This window comes from Egretta garzetta, unplaced genomic scaffold (assembly GCF_000687185.1).
Source record: "Egretta garzetta isolate BGI_Z169 unplaced genomic scaffold, ASM68718v1 scaffold10, whole genome shotgun sequence".
In the NCBI taxonomy this organism is placed as follows: domain Eukaryota; kingdom Metazoa; phylum Chordata; class Aves; order Pelecaniformes; family Ardeidae; genus Egretta; species Egretta garzetta.
The window spans coordinates 1,405,517-1,431,307 of record NW_009258268.1 but is presented as its reverse complement, the minus strand read 5'-3'; the positions used below and the strand labels follow the sequence as shown (position 1 = coordinate 1,431,307).

General features: G+C 39.3%; 1 protein-coding gene across 1 annotated transcript in view; it reads right to left on the bottom strand.

Moving 5' to 3' along the window:
• Positions 1-25,791, bottom strand: part of LOC104135572 (prolyl endopeptidase) — a 110,924-nt gene that overhangs the window by 7,219 nt on the left and 77,914 nt on the right. Inside the window, exons 10-12 of the mRNA XM_035888812.1 lie at positions 10,909-11,045; positions 4,742-4,836; positions 1,598-1,729 (exon numbers count right to left, since the gene is read on the bottom strand). Of these exons, the coding sequence (XP_035744705.1) occupies positions 1,598-1,729; positions 4,742-4,836; positions 10,909-11,045 (364 nt within the window). The remainder of the gene's footprint in view (positions 1-1,597; positions 1,730-4,741; positions 4,837-10,908; positions 11,046-25,791) is intronic.

Sequence of the window (25,791 nt, the reverse complement as noted above, 5' to 3'; positions counted from 1 at the left end):
ACCTAAATAAGGAGCCCAGCTTACTTGGTTCAGCCAGAAACACAGGGTTTTCGATGACTAAAGCTGGGTAGGATGAATCTCATCCTGTCCGTGTAACCACAGAACAGTATTTTTAGAAGCTATGTAACACACTGAAAGTTTAATTGCAATTCCAAATAGATATTTATGCTCACATAAAACTGACTTGTGCAATGCTCACACTCCTAATGGTATGCAAACCCTTTAATCCTTTACCATATTCATCCATTTCTATTGGCACTCTTACTTACAATACACAAATACTTTCTGCCACCTGTAACAGAGAAGCATATAAGCAGAAAGCAAAAATAAAACTTTACATGTACTTGTTATTTATCTTTAAAACAACAGCTTTTTAAAAGCAAGAATGCAGGAATAGCCAAGATGGCTTAGACCAAAGATCTATATAACTCCAAATCCTGTTTCTTATGCTGGATACTAGTTCACTGAAAAATAAAATAAAATCAATAGAGCCAATATTCAGCAGCAGATAAACAGGGAGGAGTATAAAAAGAAGAGCAAGCAAAGAGTGGGCCTAGTAAATCTGCTCATTTTCTATAAATCTGGTTTATGAACTTGAAATGCTTTTTTTTTCTCCTCATGAGTAGCTCAACCTTGTCATACTGTCACATGCCTTTCATACTGTTTAAAAAAACCACAAACAAACCCTGATATTATTAATTTGTGTTTCCTTCTCCTTTCAAAATTGAACAAAATCACCTCCCTCCTTCTTCTACTACTTTCAAATACAGGGATTTAATCAGAAATAAAGTTTGTAGCTCTTTAAATACTGCTCAGCCTACAAGACGTTTTTGTGACAAGCTTTTCTGTTTAAGAGAAGGCTATTGATTTCCTTGAATTTAAGAACACAGCAGTGTGTATGTGAACAAGATGCATTTGTAACAAAGTCCTACATTTACACAGTCCCTCAAAAGCTCATGACTTTTTCAAGGAGCTGTACTTGTATTTTATGTTTCTCACCAGAGGCATTCATGATTTTATTTGTGGTCATGTTTTAACTACACAATGAAAGTAGAGTCAAATTGTTACGTGTCCCTGTACAAAGGCTTTAAACGCAGAACTGTCATGTTTTCATTTGCCCTCTAAGAACAAGAATGCCTGACTACAGAAAGAGTGAACGAGAAACTTTGATGAAGGATTGCAGGACATGGGATTCTGGCTTACGCTACAGACCACACAAAGTTTCCTGACGCTACATAGCTGATTTCTGGTTATACAGTAATTAGTTTGTAATGGTTAGCCTTAAGAAACAAAAACCAAAACACAAATGGTTTTTAAAGCATTCTTACTTACTGTGTGATTCTACCACAGGGTTAGCTCTACCACACAAGACGGTAATTGCAAGTATGGCCTTGAACAATCAGCCTTTGCTAGAAACTGCAGAATCCCAACTTCCTATGCAAGCAGCAAATGAAGTACAACTGCATATATTTAACACCTGGTATATATTAATGCACTGACATTCTGGCAACTTTTGAAAAGAGCATCTCATAAATTTTTGTCTGGTTACTTTGATAAACCCAGCACCAAACCCAGGAAATATATGAGCAGTTCTTACCAACTAAGAGGCCCCCATTTGAGCCTCCATTAATAGTCAGCTTCTTCGGGGATGTGTAGCCTTCCTTGATGAGGTATTTGGCAGCACACTGGAAGTCATCAAAGCAATTTTGTTTGTTGGCCAAGATACCACCTAGCACACAAATAAAACAAGTCAGTTGATGCCATAAAATTCATTTGATACCATCTCTTCAGAAAAAAACATGTGTGCAAAAATACCTGGGAACAATTCCAGTTTCATGAACATTTTAATAATTGATGCAGCTCAGAAAGACAGCAAAAATGAAAGATTCTTTCAACAGAGATGGTTCTGTCAATAACTCTAATGCTTTCAGAAACTCTGAATAATACATACCTATACTGTGGAGTGAGTGCCAGCTAATGTTTGTAACTAGTAAAATTAAAGCTAAAAGCTTTGCATTGCAAAATATATACAAAATTGACCACATACAATCCACTTGAGGTTTGATCTAATGGGACTTCAACAGCATTAAACTCAGTGACAATTTCTTAAGGCAATGAAGCTTCAACTTATAAACTATATAAAATAAGCATTTCTAATTTCCTGAACATAAGAGTACGTGGCTGGTAATTTACGGGTTCTTTTCTGTTAGTTGTTTTCAAAAGGGACTTCAGAGTTGTGTCTTGGTTTGAAATTTTGTTAATTAACTATCGATATGAGAATGCTTAAGATACTGCCATCCTGTTGAACAAAATTCCAAACGTGATCAGGTGTATGAGGAATAAATCATGACTGAAAACATAGGTCCATATGACATCATTGGTTAAGACTTCCAGTTCTCAAAACAGAAACATTTGCAGGGTGGGTGAGGGAAGGAAATGGATGCTTTTGCCCTATAATCTTTCAACTATTTGAGCAGAAAAATATCAACCTAGAGAACTCACCGTTGACCATATCTCATAATCTTCCTGCTTTAGATGCTTGTTTGGGAAGAGACCAAAACTGGCTTCTCCTAGAAGGTTATCCTACCTTAAGACCTGATATGTTCTTTCTCAAGCAATTTAATGCTAGTAAGAAATGGGAACTAGGAAGAAAATCCTCATATTCCTGTAGCAAAGCCCAGCCAGGTAAGAGGGGCTCAGCAGATGCAGAAGTGGAACTCCAGTTCATAGAATCATGGAATGGTTTGGGTTGGAAGGGACCCCTAGAGGTCATCTAGTCCAACCCCCCTGCAGTGAGCAGGGACACCGCTAACTAGATAAGGTTGCTCAGAGCCCCGTCCAACCTGGCCTTGAATGTTTCCAGGGATGGGAACTTCTACTTTGTTTAAAAGCTGGATGTTTATTCTAAGCTAATAGCCTAAGGTTCCCCCTATGGTCCAGGAACCTCCAGGACAATTAATTCTACCCTAAAACAGGTGAGATGAGCTATAATCTGCAAGTGTCCCTTTATCTCTATTGTCCATCCAGTGATCTTAGACACCCAGCTTACACTGGATGCCTCATTTCTATGTTGCAAAAGTTTGGTACAATAACTGTGACATTTAGTCATACAGACCTTGTAGAACTGGGACTGGTAAATTTCTAATTTTCTAACAGACACACATCATTTTCACATTAACAAAACCATTGCAGAGACACATACTGAGACAAAGAAAAAGTCTTCAAATGTGTGGAAATAAAGGAGAAATACATCTTACTCTTTGCTCAAAGTTCTGGTCTGGTGTAAGGTCAGAATCCTATCTATACAATTAAACCCAAGAAAACAGACTTCTGTAATGGCTTCTGGAATTCATAAGGAACAGACATATATCTTATTATGCAACTGCAATACAAGACTTGGGCCAAAGTTAAGCAGGAAATAGGTGGACCAAAGAAGCATTATCATACCAAGATAAATTTTATTAAAACCTATTACAAACCAATTGAGAAATTAAAATTAATGAAGGCTACTTCATCTTTAGCAACAATATCCTGTATATGCAAGCATATATAGCTTCTGTTTATGAAACTGTTACATATTTAACTCAATTGTGAGGAAATTACCCAGACAAAAAGTTACCACAGATGAAATAGTAAAACCAAGATGTAATGATCTGGGAATACCGTTTTGTTTGATAAAAAGTTATTACAAATTACTTCCATGGCAAATTGCTGCATCATAAACACCACTGTTTTGTTACATTTGCCTTGCTGACAACAGCTCCAGCAATTTATCCACCAGATTCTTGGGATATGAATAAGGTGTCACCGTTAAATAATGATGGGTATATCACAGAGATGAGTAGGACTTTTTCCAGCTTTTCCTTCTGGTGAAGGGACGTAGAAAATTGTCAACAATAAAGCAAGCAGACAAAGACAATCAAATGGTGAGGACAAGGATTGAATGAGAAAAACACGGAGAGAAATACATCAAAGGTATTAAGAAAAGGGGAAAAGAGATTGACAGGGTTTTGTAGTGAATGACTTGATTTCCCTGCAGTGTAAAAGTCAGCTTAAAAAGGTCAAATGCTTGCCTACAAGAAGTTGGACCCCCTAAGAGGGTGTGGAGGGGATGACATGTCACTGCACTTGTGGAGCTGACTGTCTTCATATAAACTTCAATCACATTCACTAGATATAAAAAAGGGTCTATTCATAAATTGTGCAAAAACAATCTGGAAGAGATACATTCTGAACTCAAAGGTTCACACCTTCTGTAAGGTTCTGCAAATGGTTTGGGTTTTTTGTGTGATTCCAAGAGAGTCTAAATAGTCAGTGCTGTTGTCTTGGGGATCTAGAATTGTGGGGCCATGTGCACCTGCAAATAATGAAAAAGGTGTCTGAAAGCAAGCAATATAGACAGACTTTTTTTTCGAAAATCAGTTCAAGACTAATAGCTGCATTTTCAAATCTGAGGATTTGAAGTCTAGGGAACTTGATCTTGCTTTAAAAAATGCAATCATTTTCTTGGAAAATATTGTGTTTGTGCAAAACTATTTTTAAGTAGGTTGCAAAAATGAAAAACATCAGGTAACACTGGATAAAGTACAAATCTAATGTATGAGTAAGGAAAAAAATTACTTTTCTACAGAATAAGTAAAATGCAAAAGGAGATGTGAGTATAGAAGAGGGAGCAAAGAGAAAATGATGTCGCGTTCATCGCTAAGCCTGCAGTTTTGTTCCTCTACTTGGACTGATTTACCTTTGTGCCAGGTCTCTCCATATTCACCACCGCCCCTAATGTTCGCCACTGCTAGAACACCTCCCAGGTGTCGCACAAAGATAAGTCTTGACACACTGAAAGAGCAAACAGGTAGAGGATTATTTTTAATTTCCAATTTTTATATGCCTGCCACTTCTAGAAAAATACTTTGAGGGAAAGATCTCTCCCCAAATCAGTGATGGAATTGTGAATGAAGTCCCCCTTGATGGCAAACTGAGTAGCCAGGCTTTTTTCAATAGTTATCCATGGAAATGAAACGCACTGCAGCCTCAGGAGAGGAAGGAATCAGTGCTGGTCCATTCATCTTCTTTTAGTTCTGCATTTTGGAAGGAGAGTGGTCAGTGGTTCTCCCTAACACAAGATCCCTCAGGACATGTCAACATTTTTTTTATCATCTTCCAAGCCTTCAGTGGGGACTGGAGCTATGCAGTACCACTGGACCCCCATAGCTTTCTGAGCTGTTCCTCTTCTGGGGGGTCCTCTGCTTTTTCAGAGAGGAAAGGAAGGCTTACCCCAAATGAATAAAGCAAAGAATTAAGACTTAAGATCAGCACTTGATCTTTGTTTATGAGCAAGTATTTTCAACTTCTCTTTAATATCCTTTTTTTTTTGGACCTTTGTAACAAGGACCTTTTGGACCTTTGTTTGCTAAGAAAAACTGCTTCTGCCACTGTTTTGTGCCAGGGTCTGCAGTCAAGTTCTGGCCAATCCCCTTATTTATTTTCCATTTGCATTGCTAACTACAAAACAAATAGTAAAAAACAAAATTACAAGTTCTGCCTTCCCTAGTATCTCTAGAATGTGGATGAAAGCTAAAGTAGCATAATTTTTTTTTTAAAATGTCAAATTGTAAAAGTATCAAAGCTATTGCTATCTTTTTAAAAGGGACTGAAGTAATTTAAATTACATTTAACAATTAAGAGGAGAAATAGATCTCTGATCTGTTGAGGCAGTAGCTTAACATAGCAGAAGCTCCAGATGGCAAACCACACATATGCCAAGGAGACCAGTAAAATATTAAAATTTAATCCCGATGAGTCTTTTTTTTCCATCTAGTAGGTTTATATTTCTTATTTACTTGAGATCTTTGCTCATGCAAGAAACCACTGCCTGCAGAAATTAATCCTATTCAACCACAAGAGCAATGATTGGGCCTTTTTACCTTTAAGTCTCCCTACTGCTTATCAGAAATGTCTTAGAAGACAGTAGTCCTGCAATGTGCCTCATGTGGATGTAGTATCAAAACAGGTATATTTTTCATACCTCCCAAAGCAATTATCTATGTACTGGCACTTGTTCTTGAGCGTATATACCAAGGATTAAGGAAACCAAAAGAAAAGCAGAAGGTTGACTGATAAGAGATTTCTGTATTTCCGTAACCCATCAAAGGGAAAACTTTCCACCTAGGCTGGTTATCTGTGGCCATCAGATGGCTCAGGAAGCATGAATTATCTCTGCTTCTCTAAAATCAATTCTGAAATCCATCACTGTGAATTGTATTTTCCTTAGGTTGCTGTGGCATGTTGATCAGATGCAAGATGGGCATTCTATAAGCACACTATACAAAGGTCAGAGAGCATTATTCTGCCAAACTCCAGAATGCCTAATTTCGACAGGTTGCTACGCAGATAATGTGGAGTGGCCTGACAGTAAGTTGCCTCATAAGAATGTGGCTTCTTAATTTTTGGTATGTTAGAGCCACAAAACCTCTGAGTGTTCTGCACTTCTTTTCCCTGTCTCTGTCCCAAACAAAATCAATAGAAACTTTTTGGTCCAAACTTACTTTATCTCCTAGTAATCAAAGGTAGCAAGTATAGGAATTGCAGGTAAGGTAAGAGCTTGCCTGAGAGTATTTTAAAAATAAAAAATTCCAGAACAGAGTCCATCCTCTTCCATCTGCTAAAAGAAACTGTGTCCGTCTGAGGGATCAGCATATTTAACCAGGAAAGAATCTGTGAGCAACACAAAACCAAAGTACTGAGTGCATCCTATCCTGTCCGTGGACTCCTCTAACAGAGATGGTACCTTGATGATAATTTTTGGAGCAGTCTGAGTGACTTAGGATCTCATAGGATGCACAGCACTTTTATTACGAGAAGCCAGTCCCCATTTCCACAAGCAAACAATTTTTCTGTTGCACAGACCCTCAGTGGGATAAAGTCCAGAGTTTGGTGACAATTATTATATTGCCCAAATTAAAAGTACAGTTTAGTGTATCTGTGCTCACTCTCAGCAATACTACTATGATTTAGACACTTCAGAAAACATTACCCCATATACCCCAAGAATACACCTAGTAATGTCACTGCCAGTGACTATTAATTAATACCTACTCTGGTATGGTCCGTAGGAAAGTGAGTCAGGACCCTAACTTTGAGGTAGGTGTGCCTAGAGCTTATAACAGGCTTTCTCAAAGTGACTTTTAAGTTCAAGGAACCAGATTTTATCAGTATATAATCAGGACTCATTAACTTTTAAAAAAGTAAAAAGTCCAAGTGATCAGACAGCACAAAATTAAAAGTTTCATACATAACACTGCTACTCCTGTGTTCTTCCAGGTGGATTCTTGCTTCCAGATTTGATTTCAAGTCATCTTGGGTGTCTGAGTCACAACAAACTGCCCAGTTGCCCTGTATGCCTACAAAATGTCTCCTTCTGCAGAGAAAAGTCTGGCTCCCTGCTCTTCCCAGAAGTCTCTATAGCCTTTTGCTCATTATCCCTGTTTTTCCTTCTCTCCTGGGAGCAGGGTAAAGAAAAAGAGTAAAGGAAAGGGCAATAGGGTCAGGAAGGAGCCAGTGGAGGGAGCAGAAGATAGTTCCTTCCCTGGAGAGTTCCTTCCAGACCCTATCACTCTTAAGGAGGATAACACAAAAAATAAGAAAACGGGTATTGTTCTTTAGAGTACAGAACAACGTAAGGAGCTGTGCTTCAGGGAGCAAGAATACTTTCCCAGAATTACTGATCAGCTGTCAAGTATTACAGCTGACAGAGAAATGCAGGCTAGCACGCTGGTGATGGGGAAAAAATCCTGAGTCACTGGACCCAGCTGCCTTCTTGGCTTTTGTGGAGCAGGAAGAAGTGGTAGGTAACAAACTGAAAAAGAGTAATCTTGCACTCTGCACCCCTGGCTGCTACGTTGCCTGATTTTTCTGTGGGCTTACAGTCTATCCCTGCACCACCTCTTTGCTCAAAGGCTTGGTACAACCTGGCCCTGTAGCAGTGAAATGCAACTTCAGACTCTGCTTCACAGTCAGCCGTGTTTCAGGATGCAGTAGAAATTGCTTCTCCTGTACCCACAGAGGCACATACAGAACAGTGAAGGGAAACACGTTGGTTCCTGAAGGGTAATTAGCTGAATCTGAGGCATCAGTGGTGCGTTTGTGCTGTGTTTCCCCAGCAGCTCTGCCAAGCCACCGGTGTCAGCTCCATCAGCCTTAACTTGCACTCGCCATGCAGACTATATAATTAATGACAGTGCTCTAGCGGTCACTGTACTCAAAATGCTACCAAATGCAGCTCTTCAGTCCAGAGGATCATACAAAAGATTTATGCCTGCATTAAAAAATAAACCACTACTGTAACTGACTTAATGACTTTGGCCTATCATTCTCACAGTTATTTCTGGATCCTCTAACCTGTTGGTTTGTTTCTATTGCTTTCGGTGAAAAAGATTTTATTTTCTTTTTTTTTTGTGTTGGGGAATAAATGAAAAGCAACATCAGTTTCTGGATTAAGCAGAAATAAGCTCCCCAAGCCAGAGAGCTGGCTCATGTTAACAGGTGTGAAATACCAGTGTGAAAACGTTGTACTGGCTTGAAGAAATACAGGACAGAAACGAACCACTGGAAAGGAGAAGGTGGAGTGGTTTGTCAAAAGTTGTAAGAGCCTTAAGTTCAGATAACAAATCAGGAATATTTATCCAGGAACTTTTTGTTTGGTTGCTTTTTTTAAAGGTAAGCAGGCTACTACTCGGTTGGATTTCATAGCCATGCCTCGGCTCAGGGTCAGGTGAACTATGTGGCAAGCTTCAGCCTTGACCATCCTGTGGCTGCTTTCTAGCACTCGTGCCTGTGGTCACCTACAAAAAATGACCGTATCATGGTGTTGGGCTGCAGCTGGAGCAGCACTTGGACATGGGAACTACTCGTGGAATATTGCAGTACATAGTAACAGGAACGTAGTCAATGTTACTTGAATCTGCCAGGTAAAGGGGGAACCGGATGTCCTGCCTTTCTGGCATAAATTGTCTATTACAATTCCCTTTCCCTGATCTTACCTGCCTGCTTTTGGAACACACTTCCTCGCCAAGTACTCAATTCTCAGGTTATTAACCATAAAGATGCATTTGAAGGCTTTGGCTTTTCTTATTCTTCTTTTCGAAAGAGAAAGGCTGAGAAGGGATATGCTACCATGACAGGGAGAGAATGAGGAGGGAAGTGTGGCCAATCATGTTTTATTTACATTGTCAATGTATTTTGATCTGGAGGTGACTGATAGTTCTCTGTGCATTTACTTTTATGGGACTGTTACGATTCATATCCTTATTTTATGAACTGTATAATAAAGCTTTCATACGGTTCAGGAAGACACAGGTCACTGCTCCCACCTCCCATCTTCCTCTCTCCCAACCGTCAGCTGCACCCTCCTGCTGCTGTTTGCTGGACTCCTACGAGAGTCAATTTTTAACCTACCAAAATGGCAGAGAACAACCCACCCCTTTTTGCTGGGATAGTTTTCTGCCACTCTTGTGAGGCAAATCAGCTTAGCAAAGGTTCCAGCAAGCACCAGGGCCTAGGAATGGGAGGTGGAAGGCAGCACCATGAGATACCTTCTCCTTTTGCCAGCAGCCAGCTTGTGTCAGCTCTGCAGCACATGAAATTTTATCTTAAATCAACAGATATGTAATATTTACTTCAAAAAAGAAAACTCTGTAAGTTTTATCAGTTTTCAGCATCTACAATAAACTGTAATAAATAAGTGCTTGAGCCCAATCTAAAAAAGAATTAAAAACCTATTCTGGCTATATAATTGTGTTTCGCAAAAACCACAGGAAATTAAAGATGTAGCTTTAAAGGCAGATAAAAAACACTCAAATAATCATAACACAAGATGAGAGGTCCATTGTTAGACAACATATTTGCTAGAAAGGATGAGAAACTGTAAATGCTATTTAGAAATACAATTGCAGTGACCTGGAAGAGTGAGCACTACAAAGGATTTCTTGAAGTGTGCTGACTCTACAGCAAAACTGGTAGCACCTAAACCTCATAGGAAGGTTTCATAATAAATTACTTTTGTGTTGGTGAGCTGCTCTTCTACTATCTGAAAACCTGCTCTCCATTCAGTCCTTTGCCTTTCTGTTTTCCTCTGCCTTGCCTAGGAGTATTTCTTACATATCACAATTGCTGCCTCTTGGTATGTCTATTCAAATCCCCTTGCTGAGGAAATAAGCCTTTTCTTTAAAGAGATCATCTATTCAATAAAGCTTATGGCTTTTGAGGGCTGCTACAAATCCTGTTTTGCATACAGCCTTTTTGGTTTACAATGCATTGCTTTGCATATGCAGCGCCCATATCATGTGCATCTCAAGACAGAATCATCCTTCCTCTTTCCTGATTACATGGGAACACAGTAGGGTTTTGCTTCTGAAAATACATCTTAATTTTTATAATTTAATTTACATTAACTTAAACAAATATTCCATTTTCTATAATATTTAGACATAGGTAATTGTGTAACTTAGAGGAAAAAAAACCCCAAACCTTCCTATGTTATTAATTCAGCAAAGGGCTCAAATACTTGCTTACCGCAGTATGTCCATATGTTTTTCTGTTGAGCTCAGTGACAAAGCAGGAAGGGTTAAGGTGCAATACAAAGGGTGCCTGCTGTAAACCTCAGAAGAGCACAGCACTTCTCTGCTCTGACACAGATTTCTTCTGTGACCCTGGGCAAAACCCTTGAAATCAGAACTAACAAAGCAGACAAATGATGCCTGGACACTGAAGTGCAGTCCTTCTGGCCCCCACCTTGCATCTCAGGGACCTGAAATGCATTACTCTGTCAGATTCATAGCCCACCCTGCCCTCAGTCTGCGACAGTTGTTAATACCAGATGCTTCAGAAGAAGGAACAGATTACCCTGCTTACCTGTAGCTTGGTGTAATCGATATGTTGAAGCCTCCATATCCATACAAGAAGGCGGGATGAGAACCATCCAATTTAATTCCTTTCTTGTGAATAATAAACATCGGGATCTTAGTACCATCTTTGCTAGGGTAGAAAACCTAAGACAAGAGAAAAAGAAATCTGAAATGCTGTTATTGTCCTAACTCTCCACGACTGCTGTTAACAAGAATCAGAAGCAATCACTTCCATGCTGTCCAATGGGTAAAACTTTCCGAGCAATCTGCACCAATTGCCCAGGTCAGGTTTGGTAATGGCCATCACCTGCTTGGTTGCTTAATAGCTCTGGAAAACATATCAAAATGAGACAATACAGAAGGTCTGACAGTATCATTTTTATGTATCTTATCCATCAATTCTACATACAAGGGGGTTTAAGAAAATGCTACAAAACCAATACAATTCTCAGCAAGGGAAGACTGGTGGTATAAAAACGCAAGAACTGTATGGCCCATCATATATGAAAGCAGCAAAGACTGAGCTTGCAAGGAGAATGAACAGAACTAAAACCAGATTTCCAATCTAACATAATAATTTCTAAAAATGTCTCCTTTTTAAAAATTCAAAGTTTCAGACATTAGAGAACAGTGGACAGAGAAGAAACTAACTCATGGTAGGGTGCTGACTTAGTGAGACCCCGCTAAACATTACATTGTTTTTGATAAGAGAGCACTATGTTACTACCAAATAAATATGCAAAACTCTCTGAAGATCTAGTCTTGTACCACTGAAATCAGAGAATTCCTTTATATAAGTTGATGCAACAGCCTTTGCTTGTAAAAACATACATTTAATCACAAGCAGAAGGCCAAAGATATTTAAAAGGTCACAGTATTTTGGTTTTAGTATTAATACATTAGCATTAACAACATTACTCAACGGAGTCACTCCACACACCAGATTCAAGTCAAAAAGGTAAACTCTGAATAGCTGAAAACACTGTTTTTTACTAAGTCTTGTGAAAACAGCAAAAAGCTGACTACTCAACACTTGTACATGCAGCTGGAATTCATCACCAAATCAAGTCTGTATCCAGCAAAAGCGGACTAAGCGTTGGCCAGTCTTTCCAGGTTGTCTCAATGACCACAGCACCTCATCAAGGTGGTAACATAAGCCATGACAGAAACTTCCGTGGCACTCAGTGCATTCTCCAGCACTACCTAGCAGCTAGAACCGGGAGCCCTAATGCTGCAGAACCCCCAAGCCCATCCAGCAAGACAACTGAATGACCCGCTGGCTTTCAGAAAATCAGCTCCCAAAACACCAAGTATCCACACAGCACATGCTTTCATGTGCCTTTCTATTACTGCCACAGCACCGTGCAAACTTATAAGCTAAATTCCATGTACACACACACAGACTGCAATGGCTTATCACGGTTCCCATATCTTGTTTTGATGCATGTATCTGCCTGCATGCTCTAATTTAGGATCCAGCATGTCTTATTTTGCCAGTCAAGCAAAACACGTGGGTGTGAATGGAGTTTACTGTTTGTCATAAAGTTCTCGTTGGCTACTTTTCATTGCTTTGGTTTTAGCATCATTATTTGCAGCTTCTAGTCTAATCAGAACAAAGAAGTAGTAAACGAAGAATGACATCCTTATCATTTTGTTGCATGTTTACAACCTCTGTGCTCTTAAAGGAAATAGACCTACCATGCTTTATAAAGCACACGATCAACAGGATCTATTTTTATAACACATGAACCCCCAACAGTAATATGAACCTTTGCAACACGTTTATTCTGAGCATTGCTTGTAATGTGAAACACGTAAAACCACATGGTGCATTGAAAACAAAATAATCACGTTGAATTTTAGTTTAATCATTGCTAAGGAAATGCGAGAAATTTCAAATGAAACCACATCTACCTCTGAAGGCTTCACTAAAACCTGTAGATGTATTCCAGATAAAGTTCAGTATTTCACAGTTCCCAGCAGATGGAAAAATTCAGAACAAAAGCCTGAAGGCATTTTTACAAAGATGAAATCACTGTTTCTAATTACTGCCACAACTGTATCTTTACCGACAAAGCGCTCATCAGAACTCACTACAGTAGAATACAAAGGATTTTTATTTTAAGTATTTAGCTGAACTCTATAAACAAATAAAATATCTGATGGACAGGAGAACTGCTGAGGCTGGTGATGAGAAGTTCCAGAGAGACTCCTCTCTCAAACTTCAGTTGCTGCTGGCAATTCACACCAAGTGAGCATCCATCCCTCCTATGCTTCCAGACACTTACTGCTGTTGGCCAGTCCTTTCTTGATGATTAAAGGATGCCACTGATTTTCCTGCTTCTTTCTGAACATGGGCCTTTTTTTTTTTTTAAACAACCCTCTGAAAACTGACTTCAGCAGGGTTTTTATCATCATCAGTTAAGACTGAATAACATACCATTAAATGGAAACACAACAAAAAAAAAGATGCATGTCAAGGTGACATTTGGACTAAGCGTTGGCCAGTCTTTCCAGGTTGTCTCAATGACCACAGCACCTCATCAAGGTGGTAACATAAGCCATGACAGAAACTTCCGTGGCACTCAGTGCATTCTCCAGCACTACCTAGCAGCTAGAACCGGGAGCCCTAATGCTGCAGAACCCCCAAGCCCATCCAGCAAGACAACTGAATGACCCGCTGGCTTTCAGAAAATCAGCTCCCAAAACACCAAGTATCCACACAGCACATGCTTTCATGTGCCTTTCTATTACTGCCACAGCACCGTGCAAACTTATAAGCTAAATTCCATGTACACACACACAGACTGCAATGGCTTAACACGGTTCCCATATCTTGTTTTGATGCATGTATCTGCCTGCATGCTCTAATTTAGGATCCAGCATGTCTTATTTTGCCAGTCAAGCAAAACACGTGGGTGTGAATGGAGTTTACTGTTTGTCATAAAGTTCTCGTTGGCTACTTTTCATTGCTTTGGTTTTAGCATCATTATTTGCAGCTTCTAGTCTAATCAGAACAAAGAAGTAGTAAACGAAGAATGACATCCTTATCATTTTGTTGCATGTTTACAACCTCTGTGCTCTTAAAGGAAATAGACCTACCATGCTTTATAAAGCACACGATCAACAGGATCTATTTTTATAACACATGAACCCCCAACAGTAATATGAACCTTTGCAACACGTTTATTCTGAGCATTGCTTGTAATGTGAAACATGTAAAACCACATGGTGGATTGAAAACAAAATAATCACATTGAATTTTAGTTTAATCATTGCTAAGGAAATGCGAGAAATTTCAAATGAAACCACATCTACCTCTGAAGGCTTCACTAAAACCTGTAGATGTATTCCAGATAAAGTTCAGTATTTCACAGTTCCCAGCAGATGGAAAAATTCAGAACAAAAGCCTGAAGGCATTTTTACAAAGATGAAATCACTGTTTCTAATTACTGCCACAACTGTATCTTTACCGACAAAGCGCTCATCAGAACTCACTACAGTAGAATACAAAGGATTTTTATTTTAAGTATTTAGCTGAACTCTATAAACAAATAAAATATCTGATGGACAGGAGAACTGCTGAGGCTGGTGATGAGAAGTTCCAGAGAGACTCCTCTCTCAAACTTCAGTTGCTGCTGGCAATTCACACCAAGTGAGCATCCATCCCTCCTATGCTTCCAGACACTTACTGCTGTTGGCCAGTCCTTTCTTGATTATTAAAGGACGCCACTGATTTTCCTGCTTCTTTCTGAACATGGGCCTTTTTTTTTTTAGCAACCCTCTGAAAACTGACTTCAGCAGGGTTTTTATCATCATCAGTTAAGACTGAATAACATACCATTAAATGGAAACACAACAAAAAAAAGATGCATGTCAAGGTGACATTTGCAATTTAAGAGTTTTCACTCCTCTCTGCTAAAATAATGATTACCTCTCCCTCGAACATGAACAAACGGGAGGGGGGTGGAAATCAATTCAGTGAGACACTGAGATATGCGAAGCTATTTAAGCTTCTCCAAATAGACTATTTCAACAACTGATTCAATCTCACCTTTAAATTAGGTGTTATCTCTGAAGCAAGTCCAATGGTTTGCTCATGTAACCAATAAAGGGGCGTGCTTCTATCTCAAAGATTAAGGTAAACTGGAAAGGGCAAGCACTAAAAAGAAGAATTTCCCAAGATGGTATTTCATGCCTAATTTTAGAAGCTGTCAGCTTTTACAGGAGTAAATGCTTGTAAAAGGGTACTACTGTTTTCTGCTTTATCACAGATAGGGGTGATCCTCTTGTACTGGCCGCATTATATTACTCATTGCTCTCATATTTTCAACTAACGACTCGTATCACTACAGCCATGAGCACATATAAGAGGACAAATGAGCAAAGTGATTTGGGAGGGAAAAGGATGGAGAACAATGCTTCAGGCATATTATTATGAGTGCTGAAAGGATTCATTCTCCATTCAAGGAGAGACATGATAAAAATAAATACGTTCAGCCTCTAGGAATGCACTAGCAATGCTGTGTGGCTGTCAGGGCACTCCTGCTGCATGCAACCCTTCGTGCTACTCGAGGAGCACACCACCAGAGCAGTACCCCAGCCCTGAAGCAGTTGTAGCTACCTTCGGCTCATGCTCATGTCCCTGTCTGTCACACAGCAGAGCGGTCTCATGCCAGAAAGAATCTCTTTCAATTCAGATGCCGGAACCTGAGGCATAAATTTATAGCCCCTATTCATCTTATTATGACCCAGGGAGAAAGCAACGCAGTTTGTATAATTACTCATTACTATAAACTATGTGAAAATTAAGCTATATAAGCTATACAAACAGCAACCTTAGCCATTCTTCTTTAGTGCATACTTACATATTTATAGAGTGGTTTTGTTTTTTTTTTTTTTTTGAACTTAGCTTTTGAAAGCAATTTACACTCCCTTTTCAACTAAAAAAGACAACAGAAGTTTACTTCCAAGACAGTTTACAGAGTAAGCTTTGCAAGTAAATACAGTTAATGGCACCATGATAGGATTTGTAAATTTAATCAGGAGTTAAGTAGGATAAAGAAGTTCTGTACATTCCTGCCTGGGGAGGTTTTTGCCCCCCCAGTTATTATTTGCTTTAAATGCGCAGTATTTATGTTAGGTGAATCTTCCCTTATGGAACAGGGGAACAATCAGACAGCATTGTAGACACAAACCTAAATTCAGAAAGACTCTAAGTTTATCCACGTCTGCCTCTGCAGTGACAAGAAGCGCCCTCTCCACCTCAAGTCACCAGGAGGCAAAACTAAGTATTTTTGCTTTTGAAAAGCCAAGAGGATTTCGAAGAGAGAAGCTGAAGACCAAGTTTTTCTTTCATTTGTCTATAGACTTGATACAACCAGACATCGAGACTTATACACACAACTAAAAATAATTTTGCCAGTCATCCACTATGCACTTCTCTGGTGAGTAAATATGAAATTGGTATCTTTGAATATTAAAGGAAGTGACACAATCATCACAGCAAAAAAAGAAAAAAAACTAATCTGCCTGTGCCACATCATTAAAAATACGTAAAACTACTGAAATGGAATAGAAAATTCCATTTTTAAAAATTAAAAAAACTCAGCAATTTGTGAGTATTCAGTTTCACTTTTTCTCCCTTTCAGAAATGTTTCCTCTGTTTATATAGTGGGGTGATTAGAAGATGTATGTAATTACAGCTGGTTGGGGGAAAAAATGCGCGTACACCTGAAATCATCTTACAACACCAAAAATCCTTCTAAGCAAAAGCCAACCCCAAATGTGTACAGATTTAAAATTAACCTTATAAAGGTAAGATTCAACATAGGTTTGCAAAAAACATTTTAAAACACAAATAAAAAATAATCTTATCTAAACAGCTCTAATGCATATATTTTTAAACTGTGAACAATATCTGAATGTCTAGGAACCTGTCATAATTTTTCTGCCTCGTTTGTTATTGGCAAAGAGAATGAAAATCCAATTAAAAAGTGATTAGTTTGGCTTTTCAGAAAGAATTATTTCCTGCAGATAATACATGAATTTTACATATGAAAAGAAACTTTGACTTCTGGGACTTGAAAACGCTCTCTAAGCCACAGTAGGCTAATTATTCTTAGAAAGCCACTAGTGATTCTAAAAATGTCTCTCTCAACCTCTCTTTCAAGATTAGGTACTACATACCAGAGATATCAATTCTTTCCATGTCTTTGTGTGCTTGATCAAAACCAGGTAAGAGTTACACTTGTCATTAGATTGACATTCATTGTGTGAAATGCCAAAGAATTTTACAAAAAGCAACTAAAAAGGCATATAAATCATGCTGGAAGACTCCTTATTAAAAATGTGTGCTCAATAATTTAGGTGTAATAACACCATGACAATGCCCTTAAAATTACTTTTGTTCCAATGTCTTCCATACAGTTTTACTGAGATAACTATTTTTCATTTGAAACAAATACAGGACGGAGCAGTCTTGTGAAATTTAGCAATTGTTTTCTGCTTCTAGAGAAGAGCAGCTGCCCTCACACATGGCTGCTGTACCCCCCGCCAAGCCAGAGGCAGCGCTGGAGGAGGAGCATAGGATCCCGTTGAGTCCCAGCAGACGCAGGTATGAGCGAAGCACGCACGGCTGCGTTGAGTGGTCGGTCAAAGGGAACAACTGCTTCAGTTTTTGTTTCCTGGAACTGCGTTTCAAGCATCCAGTTTCACATAAAGTATTTCCTTCGTTAAGTGTGAAAAGAAAATTTCTCATCACACTTATACCAAGATTTGTATTTTGAGATTTAGGGAAGGAAAGCATAAGGAATTCATAGTAAATTACTTAACGTTGCTCATGCTTTCCCAAACGTCGCAAATGCGTTGTGAAAGGCTCACCAGTTTAAAAATCCCCGGACGACTATCTTTGAAAGATGTCTGGAAGAGCAAACTTAAGGGAGCAGTCCCTGGAGAAAGTTTTCTTACACAGACAGTGGCATCAGAGCGTTCAAACTTGTATTTAAGTACAGAGGTAATGGCGCCGGAGGCTGAACAATGCTATACAGCAACCCCTCCAACCTTGCCTTCACACCAGCAAGTCAAGCCACGGAGACCTTGCCTTCATACCAGCAAGTCTGAACACTTCAGCGTTGGCAGGCAGGGAGAAATCCCCTCCTTGAGATGTCAGGGCAGAAATCTCATTGATTCGAAAAGAATTGTGCGCTGCTGTGCACACCACCTCCCCACAGCCTGTTCAATCCCTCATTGCCTCCGACCTTACAAAAAACCTGATACTAGGCCAGAGCCAAAGACCATATAGCACATCACAAGCCAAATGCCTTATTTATTGCAGCAGTGGCACGGACCCAAGTATAAGACCACCAGTGGCTCCATGGACATCTCTGGCAGCCAGCCAATGGCCACCTGTAAGAGCAGCTCTTCCTAACCAGCAGTTTTTGTATTTGTATATACAGGACAAACCAGAAGTCAGGAGAAGTAATAGAGAACTATGACCACTACACAACAAATCCCCAGGATCTGAGGTTTCCTTTCATTGGAGAGGTATCCTCATCAATCTTCTTTAAGCCTCTTAAATTAGCTTGAAAGCAATTCTGTGCGGGTTGCTTAATACAGAACTGGACAGGGACCAAACTCACTCAGTAGAGTAAAAATTCATGCAGGTAAAACCCAGAAAGAACACCCACTACAGACATTTGCAAAAGCACTATGAAAATAATCAAGAAACCTTTCAGAAGAAATTGTTTCACCACCCACCCACCGGGACAAAAAGCAGCCTCATGCTGACAGAGGCAAAGTGCCAGGAGATGGTCTTTTAGAAGAAATGCCTCCTTACTAAGTTCGGCTGCCTAGCTGCAAATGACTACAGGAAGGGATCTCACAGGGTGGTGGGAGCAGGGAGGGGAAGGCAAGGTAAAAATATGGCTGAAAGTTCAGAAATCCTGCAGGACCAGCACTTTAGAAACTGCTTTTAAATCACCCTTTTCCAGATTAGTTAAAAGGCAGCATTCCCTTTACATAAAGCCTTAGTGGTAAACGGCATCCAGTGAGACCCCTCTACTCCACTTTTGCCACCTGAGACACTTCTTGTCTGTTCTCTAAATGTTTATCCTCTGCCCCTTTCAGTGTGATCTCAGAGCTCCCTGCAGCAGGATAATTAGTGTCTGCCACGTACAGTTATTCCTTTTTGTTCATCAATTTGCCTTAAAGAAAACTTAGTGTACAGTGAAGAGACAAATAGATATCAGAAAGGTAGCATTTACCTTTTGAGTTAAATATACATTGTAGTCATGTTAAACAGAAAAAGCCCCAGGGACAAAGTTACAGTTTCTTTCTTGAATTACCTCTGTGCTTACACATTTAAGAAATACATTACTATGAAGCAGTATAGCATGAGATAAACAAAAGGCTGCCTCAACTGAAGCAGCACACTGCTATAAATAAAAACATAAGTAACAGCTGCTGGCTAGTGCAATTTCTTTCATTAAATTAAGCTTTACTTCATTGAGAAAACTGCTGTGACAGGAGACAACTCACTAATATTTCGTAGGCATTAGAAAGCAAACACCACTCACCTTTACCATGCTGGAAATCAGTTCAAGTTGCAATGAAAAACACTATAAGAATAAAAATGTAGAGGCAACTTGCCATGGGGTAAGCAAGGGGAAGAACTTACCTAATGCAAGCTACTCCACAGTAACTATTCTTATTTATGGTTTTATACTGTGGTAGGTGCACACATCTAATTCAGTGTGCTGAGGAAGGGATATTTTCACTCAAAGAGTAACTGGCTAATTCAGCTTTTTTGTTTCTGACTCCATCTTGCTCAAAACTTGCTTTGCTATTGAGCTTTTACAAGCTTCAAAAAGATGACACAACCCCCGTTGGTTTTTCTTCCTAAGGCAGGGGCATCTACATGGTTCAGGGTGCTCAAATTTAACCTGTAAACCTGTATCCAAAAATTCTTGCATAGAACAAATTCAGTCTTGACACTGGTCATGTCCAGTGCCCAGATTGTATCAAAGCCCCAGCAGGCCCCACATATTCCACTTATATTGCCAAGAAGCTTTATGACTTTCAATAGGTGGACAATTTCAAAGCACTCTGCTCTCTCTTCCTTAGAGAATCATATTCTGCTTATAGACATCAAGTTGGCTACCCAGAACCAGAGGTGCTATAAATCACTAAAATTCTGAATGTGGCTAGTACAATACTGAAAAAAAAGCTGATACTCTTCATTCCTACTCTTTGGTTGGAAAAGAAACAGAGATCATCTACACTGGACAACGCATGTTTCAAAACCAGTCCTAGATCACTCATCCTGTGAATATTTATTCTGAAGAACTTACTGAAATAAACAGGTCACTTAAAAGTATTGCGAAGCACTTCCATGTGCAGTTTCTCACTCAAATTGTAGCTACAATTAATTTAATTTCTGAGATTGAAGCTTGAATTTAAAGTTACCCATTTGTGCCCCTACATGATTAAAAAATCCCAGTAGAAGAAAAAAACCCTTGAGAATAGCCAAGGATAAACTAGTCCTAGAAAATATCTTGGGTGCTACCTCACAAGATAATAATTTTAAGGATGAGATGCAGTTGTGTCTTTGTGACCACCTCCTTGCTGTGCAGACCGTACTTCAGGCTCATCCGTTGTTTTGGGCTTTGCAGTACTCATTGTACAATGAAGAAAAATCACTCAGCGCATAGCAGGAAGTAGAAGAGAATGAGTTTCTGTGACACTGTTGTAGCAATAGTTCGGGAAAAAATTTGACCAAAACTAGTATAAAGCAACCCAGGAAAAATTTCTCTTGATGGTGTGATTTCCAGACATCATAACAAGACTTTAAGGCACTTAACAGGAACACCACAAAAGTGTGCTGATGCATCCCTGTAATACTGCTGGATGCCTTTTTTTTTTAAAGCCGTGAGACTAAGGACAGTTTGCAGCAATCTTTTCTTTCTTGGGGAAAATGTGAACAAGACAGCAAAATTCAACAAACGTCTCGGTCACAAGGAATTTAACTGCTAATAGTCACACTCAATGGCTCAAATGCCTAACAAGCTCAAGTCGACTTTGGTTAAGTGCTAGCAGGTCAAAAACCACCAACAAGTGGAAGGAAAAAGTCAGGGATGTTCCTGTTGGTAAAAGATTCCCTGATTTTAGGCATTCTACCATCATGCTTTGAAGCTTTTCTGCATCTTGTCTATTTTCAGTCATTTGCAGTGATCACTGTGCACTATTACTTTCAAAAATCATTGACAAATTGGCTGAAAAGCAAGCAGTTCAGGGAGCTGTCAGGTAGAATTTATGTATCAATTTTTCCCTGTGAGTACAGCAAGCCAGAACTAAGGAAATAATCTATTTCTTGATATCATTCATCTACACAGTTGAAAAACTAGTTACTATGAATAATAGTGATATTTCTAGGAGGCTTCCCTTGCCCCATAAATTTATTTCTTGGGAGATGTCTCAAGGACAGAGCAGAAATAATTAATCTAAGGAAAGCTGATATTCTATCAGTACCTCTGGGCAGTGTTGATAAAATCAAATCAACCACTAAATGAAGATGCAAACTGGATTAGCCTTAATAAAATTGCGCACTGATGAATTTGTACTGGAGCATAGGCAGACAAAAGCCCACAGAAAAAAAAAAATCATGTAATTAGTGACTGAACTGTTTCTGGGTAGAAACTGAACTGCTACCTCCTTTCCTTTTCCTTGGAAAAAACACACTTTCAGAATACCCTCAGATCTCATAATTTTAAGATTATTACTACTTCTGGTCTTATACGAGGGGACAAGAGAGAAGTCTCCTGAATGATCCCACTCATATGAGTGTTCCATGTACACAATTTGACAACTGGATCTCTGGATACTTATCGAAGCACTTTGTGTTTAATTTGTCCTAAGTCTTCACCAGTGAATGGTAATTTCAGGAAAAAAAGAAAAAAAAAAAAAACAAACAAAAAAACCTAACACCAAACCTGTCTAGATAAAAAGCTATTGACTAAGAAGCTTTTTTTGTCTCTGCCTTAATGTTGTTAGTGCATTTTTTTTCTGCGTTTGGTATAAATGGAGGCTATGCCATTTGAAAAGTATCCAGTAACACCAACATATTATTAAGAGGTTTGATTGTGCCACAGAACACTGATAAAAAATAAACATTTAAAATGTTCTCCAACCCCCCCTCATTTCTATTTAGTAAAAATTATTTTCTCAGTACCAACTGAACTTCTGATAGCTATTATATAACCATCTTGGTTAATATGAATCCTTTTCTAACGTAACATTTTCACAGTGAAAGCAAGAGTCATAGCTTTAGTTTACAAGATATGCTATCATTTGCTTCCTTTTTTTTCCTTTAAATTGCAGACTCTGCTCCAAGCACTGGCCACACAGCTTTATTTACTTTGCAGAGGCTCAACTTAGTCTGAACGAAGTCTATGCAAGATCTCACCAACATTTGAAATTCCTATTTTCCATTAACAGTCACCGCTCTCAACTCTATTAATCCATTTTCCACTATAGTGATGAATATTAATTAACAACAACAGCAAAAAAAAAAAAAATCCTAATCCACCAAGCAGTTTTGGCCTTGGGTGAAGAGAGCAAGTAGAATTGTATCGGGCTGCTGTGATATATATTAGAGGTTTATCTGCATTTTTCATTAGTGTTACACATTACCAATTATAATTCGTTTTTGTCTCCTGTATGTAGTTAAAGCATAGTTATCTTTATTAATCTTCCAAATGCATAGTTTATTTCTCTGTCCTGCTTTCAAGCTGTGGTTGGTACGGGCCCTGCGATGGCCTGCATTTGTATGCTGTCCAGCACACTGCTAAACATGGTCCATGATTAAGACTCCAAAATGCTGCGATAACACAAGTAAATAAAGGAGCAACCACCTTCTACGTTGTTCTCTGCAGGCTGCTGTACTACCTTAAACCTCTTTGTATCCATCGTATGGCAAGCCTAATAAATGACTGCATAAACTAGTTACCAACTTGTGTGTGCTTGGAGGCCTGCAGCTCTGAAACACAAACCTCCCAGCTCTGCCAGAGCCGTTTCTATTCTGAAAACACCCCAGTTCCCTGGCAGCCTACAGGGACACCATTCAGAATGAGAGATGCATCCACTGTAAAGTATTTAAATGGAATAGGGAGCTGCGGGGAAGCTAAATTGCTAGCAGGAAACACAGATGCTGCAGAAAAGAGGGGACAAGGGAGTGCTTTTTGGAAGGAGAAACAAACGGAAGGCAAAACCACCTGAAAAAATAAAATGCAATCCAGTAAGGCCAGAAAATGCAGCATACTATACTCTGGCAGGTGCAGTCACCTACAGGACAGGGAACAACTGGAAAAAAAAAAAAAAAACCAACCCAAAAGTATCTTGGAGTTATAGTACACACCAAACTGAACTTGAACAAATAATGAATTGGTGGGGAAAAGGCAAACCCTATACTGGGATATATAAGCCAAAGTCTTACCTGCAAGACAAACGAAGTAATGCTTTCTGCTGTATTCAACATTTGCAAAATCTCAGTTAGAGTGCTGTGCTCAGTTTAAAACCTGGCACATCATATGCTAGCCAGCTGAAGAGATTCCGAGGAAAGAAAGAAGAGTGATAGGAGGCCGAGAAAATACAATCCGCTAGAAAAACTGAAGAGAGTGCAGGTTGGGTTTTTTTTTAGTCTAAAGAAAAAAAAATTGCAGGGACGCATAGCGATCTCTAAATATGCAGAAGTTTGCTGTAACTAGGAAGAGAATTACCCATCTTCCATGTCCGTGAGGGACACAAAGCAATGCATTTCAACTGCGGCAAGGGAATTTAGGTGAGACCTGGTGGCAGACCCCCTGCTCCCTACAAAAGCTTTTCAACAGTAAATACAGTGAGACACTGGGACAGATTGCCTAGGGAGACTGAAGGCTTTTAAAGCACAAGGCAGACAAAAGCCAGGTAGGAATGGTACAGGCAGAAGTTGACCTGTCACAGAGCCCAAGACAGATCAGCGTGCTCTAACCTTGGTAGCCGCAATGGCCAGTGTTGGGACATGGGTACATGCCCACATCGCCACCACCTCCAACCACATTCAGGCGCTAGTTTTTCTGTCCCTTGGTTATTACAGCAGCTCTGTCATAGGTTTTTCTGTTCACGACTACATCATCACCAGCTGGTTCCTCTCTTCTTGCAGGAAAAACTAGTATCTGACCTCTTGGACTGCAATGGATTAGACAATCTTTTGAGATTGCTTTTACCCATGTTTTATATGATTTCAAGAAGAGAGGCTTCAAAAGTAAAAGTGGAGAAGACAAAGGGACTGAAAGAGAACAAGCGCCTCCATTCTCCCTTTCACAAACCCATGGTTGGTTAAGAGATGTGAAGGCCATCCAGGGAGTTTACATATATAATAAAATTTACAGGAACAACTGGTGAGAATAGAGATACATTCAAAAATCCACCACTTGCAGTGAGAATTTGTACTAGTTAAATTTCAGAAAATGGTTTCAATTTTTAAGTATTAAAAATGTGCTAAAATTAAAACCAAAATATTTTAAAACTTGCCCACACATATATTACAGATGTGTAAACACCTATATTACAGATGTGTAAACACCTATATTACAGAGTGCGCAATATTTTATTCTCAAGTAGCATGGGCTTCACTAACAGGCAAATAACTGTAATTACTAGTGTTCTGCAAATCTGCTCGAATTTAAAAAACACCCCATGGCAGACACGGGTATATTTCTGCATATATAACTCTTACTAAACATCAGTCCCCTTCTTTGGAAACCTAATGACTACTCAAGAGACTTACATGACACTGCTGGCATGACACTGAAAAAGACAACCCAAAAAGTCTGGTTGTCCCAGTGGCCTGGTAAAGGAATTCAATGCATTCCCCTGTTGGATCAATGGCTCAAATGCTGGCCCACACCAGTGATGACTGACAGCTGCAATCATCTCATGATCTTTTGCCAGCTGTGTGAATAAAACCAATGACTGTGGTCCCAGAGTGATCTGTCTTCCATGCAGTATTACCATCAAAATTTAACACCCTCCTGGGTAGGCTCTGTGAGGCAAAGTAATGGGTGGGGAGATGGTTAGAAACATTCCCACACTTGCAGAGGAGCGCTCCCATTCTGAACAATGCTGGCACGCCAAAGTTTGACATTTGGCCTCAATAAAGGGACAGAGAAAAAAAAGGGACTTTCTTTCAGTAGAGAACTATACATGCAGTCCTTAGTGTGCTGAAATTTTCCATTTTTATGACTGCTTGGTCTGAGCAAGCATTAATAGCCACAAAGAAGTTTTGGAGCAGTTTTTTTTGTGAAAGCATCCTGTGTGTTTGATCCTCCACCACTGATGGAATTGGCCATTCAATCTACACTATACTGATCAAAAGACAGTGTTTTGTCAGCATTTAATACTATTAGAAATATCAAGAGTGTGGGCTTTTTATTGATGCTGAAATTCTATGAACTGCTACTTGTGTAAGACTAATAACTGGCTCAGTTAAGTTTTCAAACCACATCTGAAGACTCAACTCTTGAGGATCAGGAAAAAGAGAAGTAGCAAACCACTGCCATTAGAACAGCAAACCATCAAGCCGTATCCCCAGTGCAACGCCTCATCAGTGTGCAACCACGGACAAATTTAGTTCTGAATGTTTCTGCTCCTGTAGAATGAAGCTAATAATACTCGCTACCTTTGAGAAATAACACTGATATGCTTATGCAAAAGGGAGAAGAAAAGTTGAAAGAAGATTCCCACTGAAAATCATTAAACAGAATTCTTACTTGTCTTGTGAGTAAGGGAGTTAATTAAAATAGTAATGTGTTCATGGTTAATTACTGGAGGTGAGATCAATCACAGGAGTGAATAT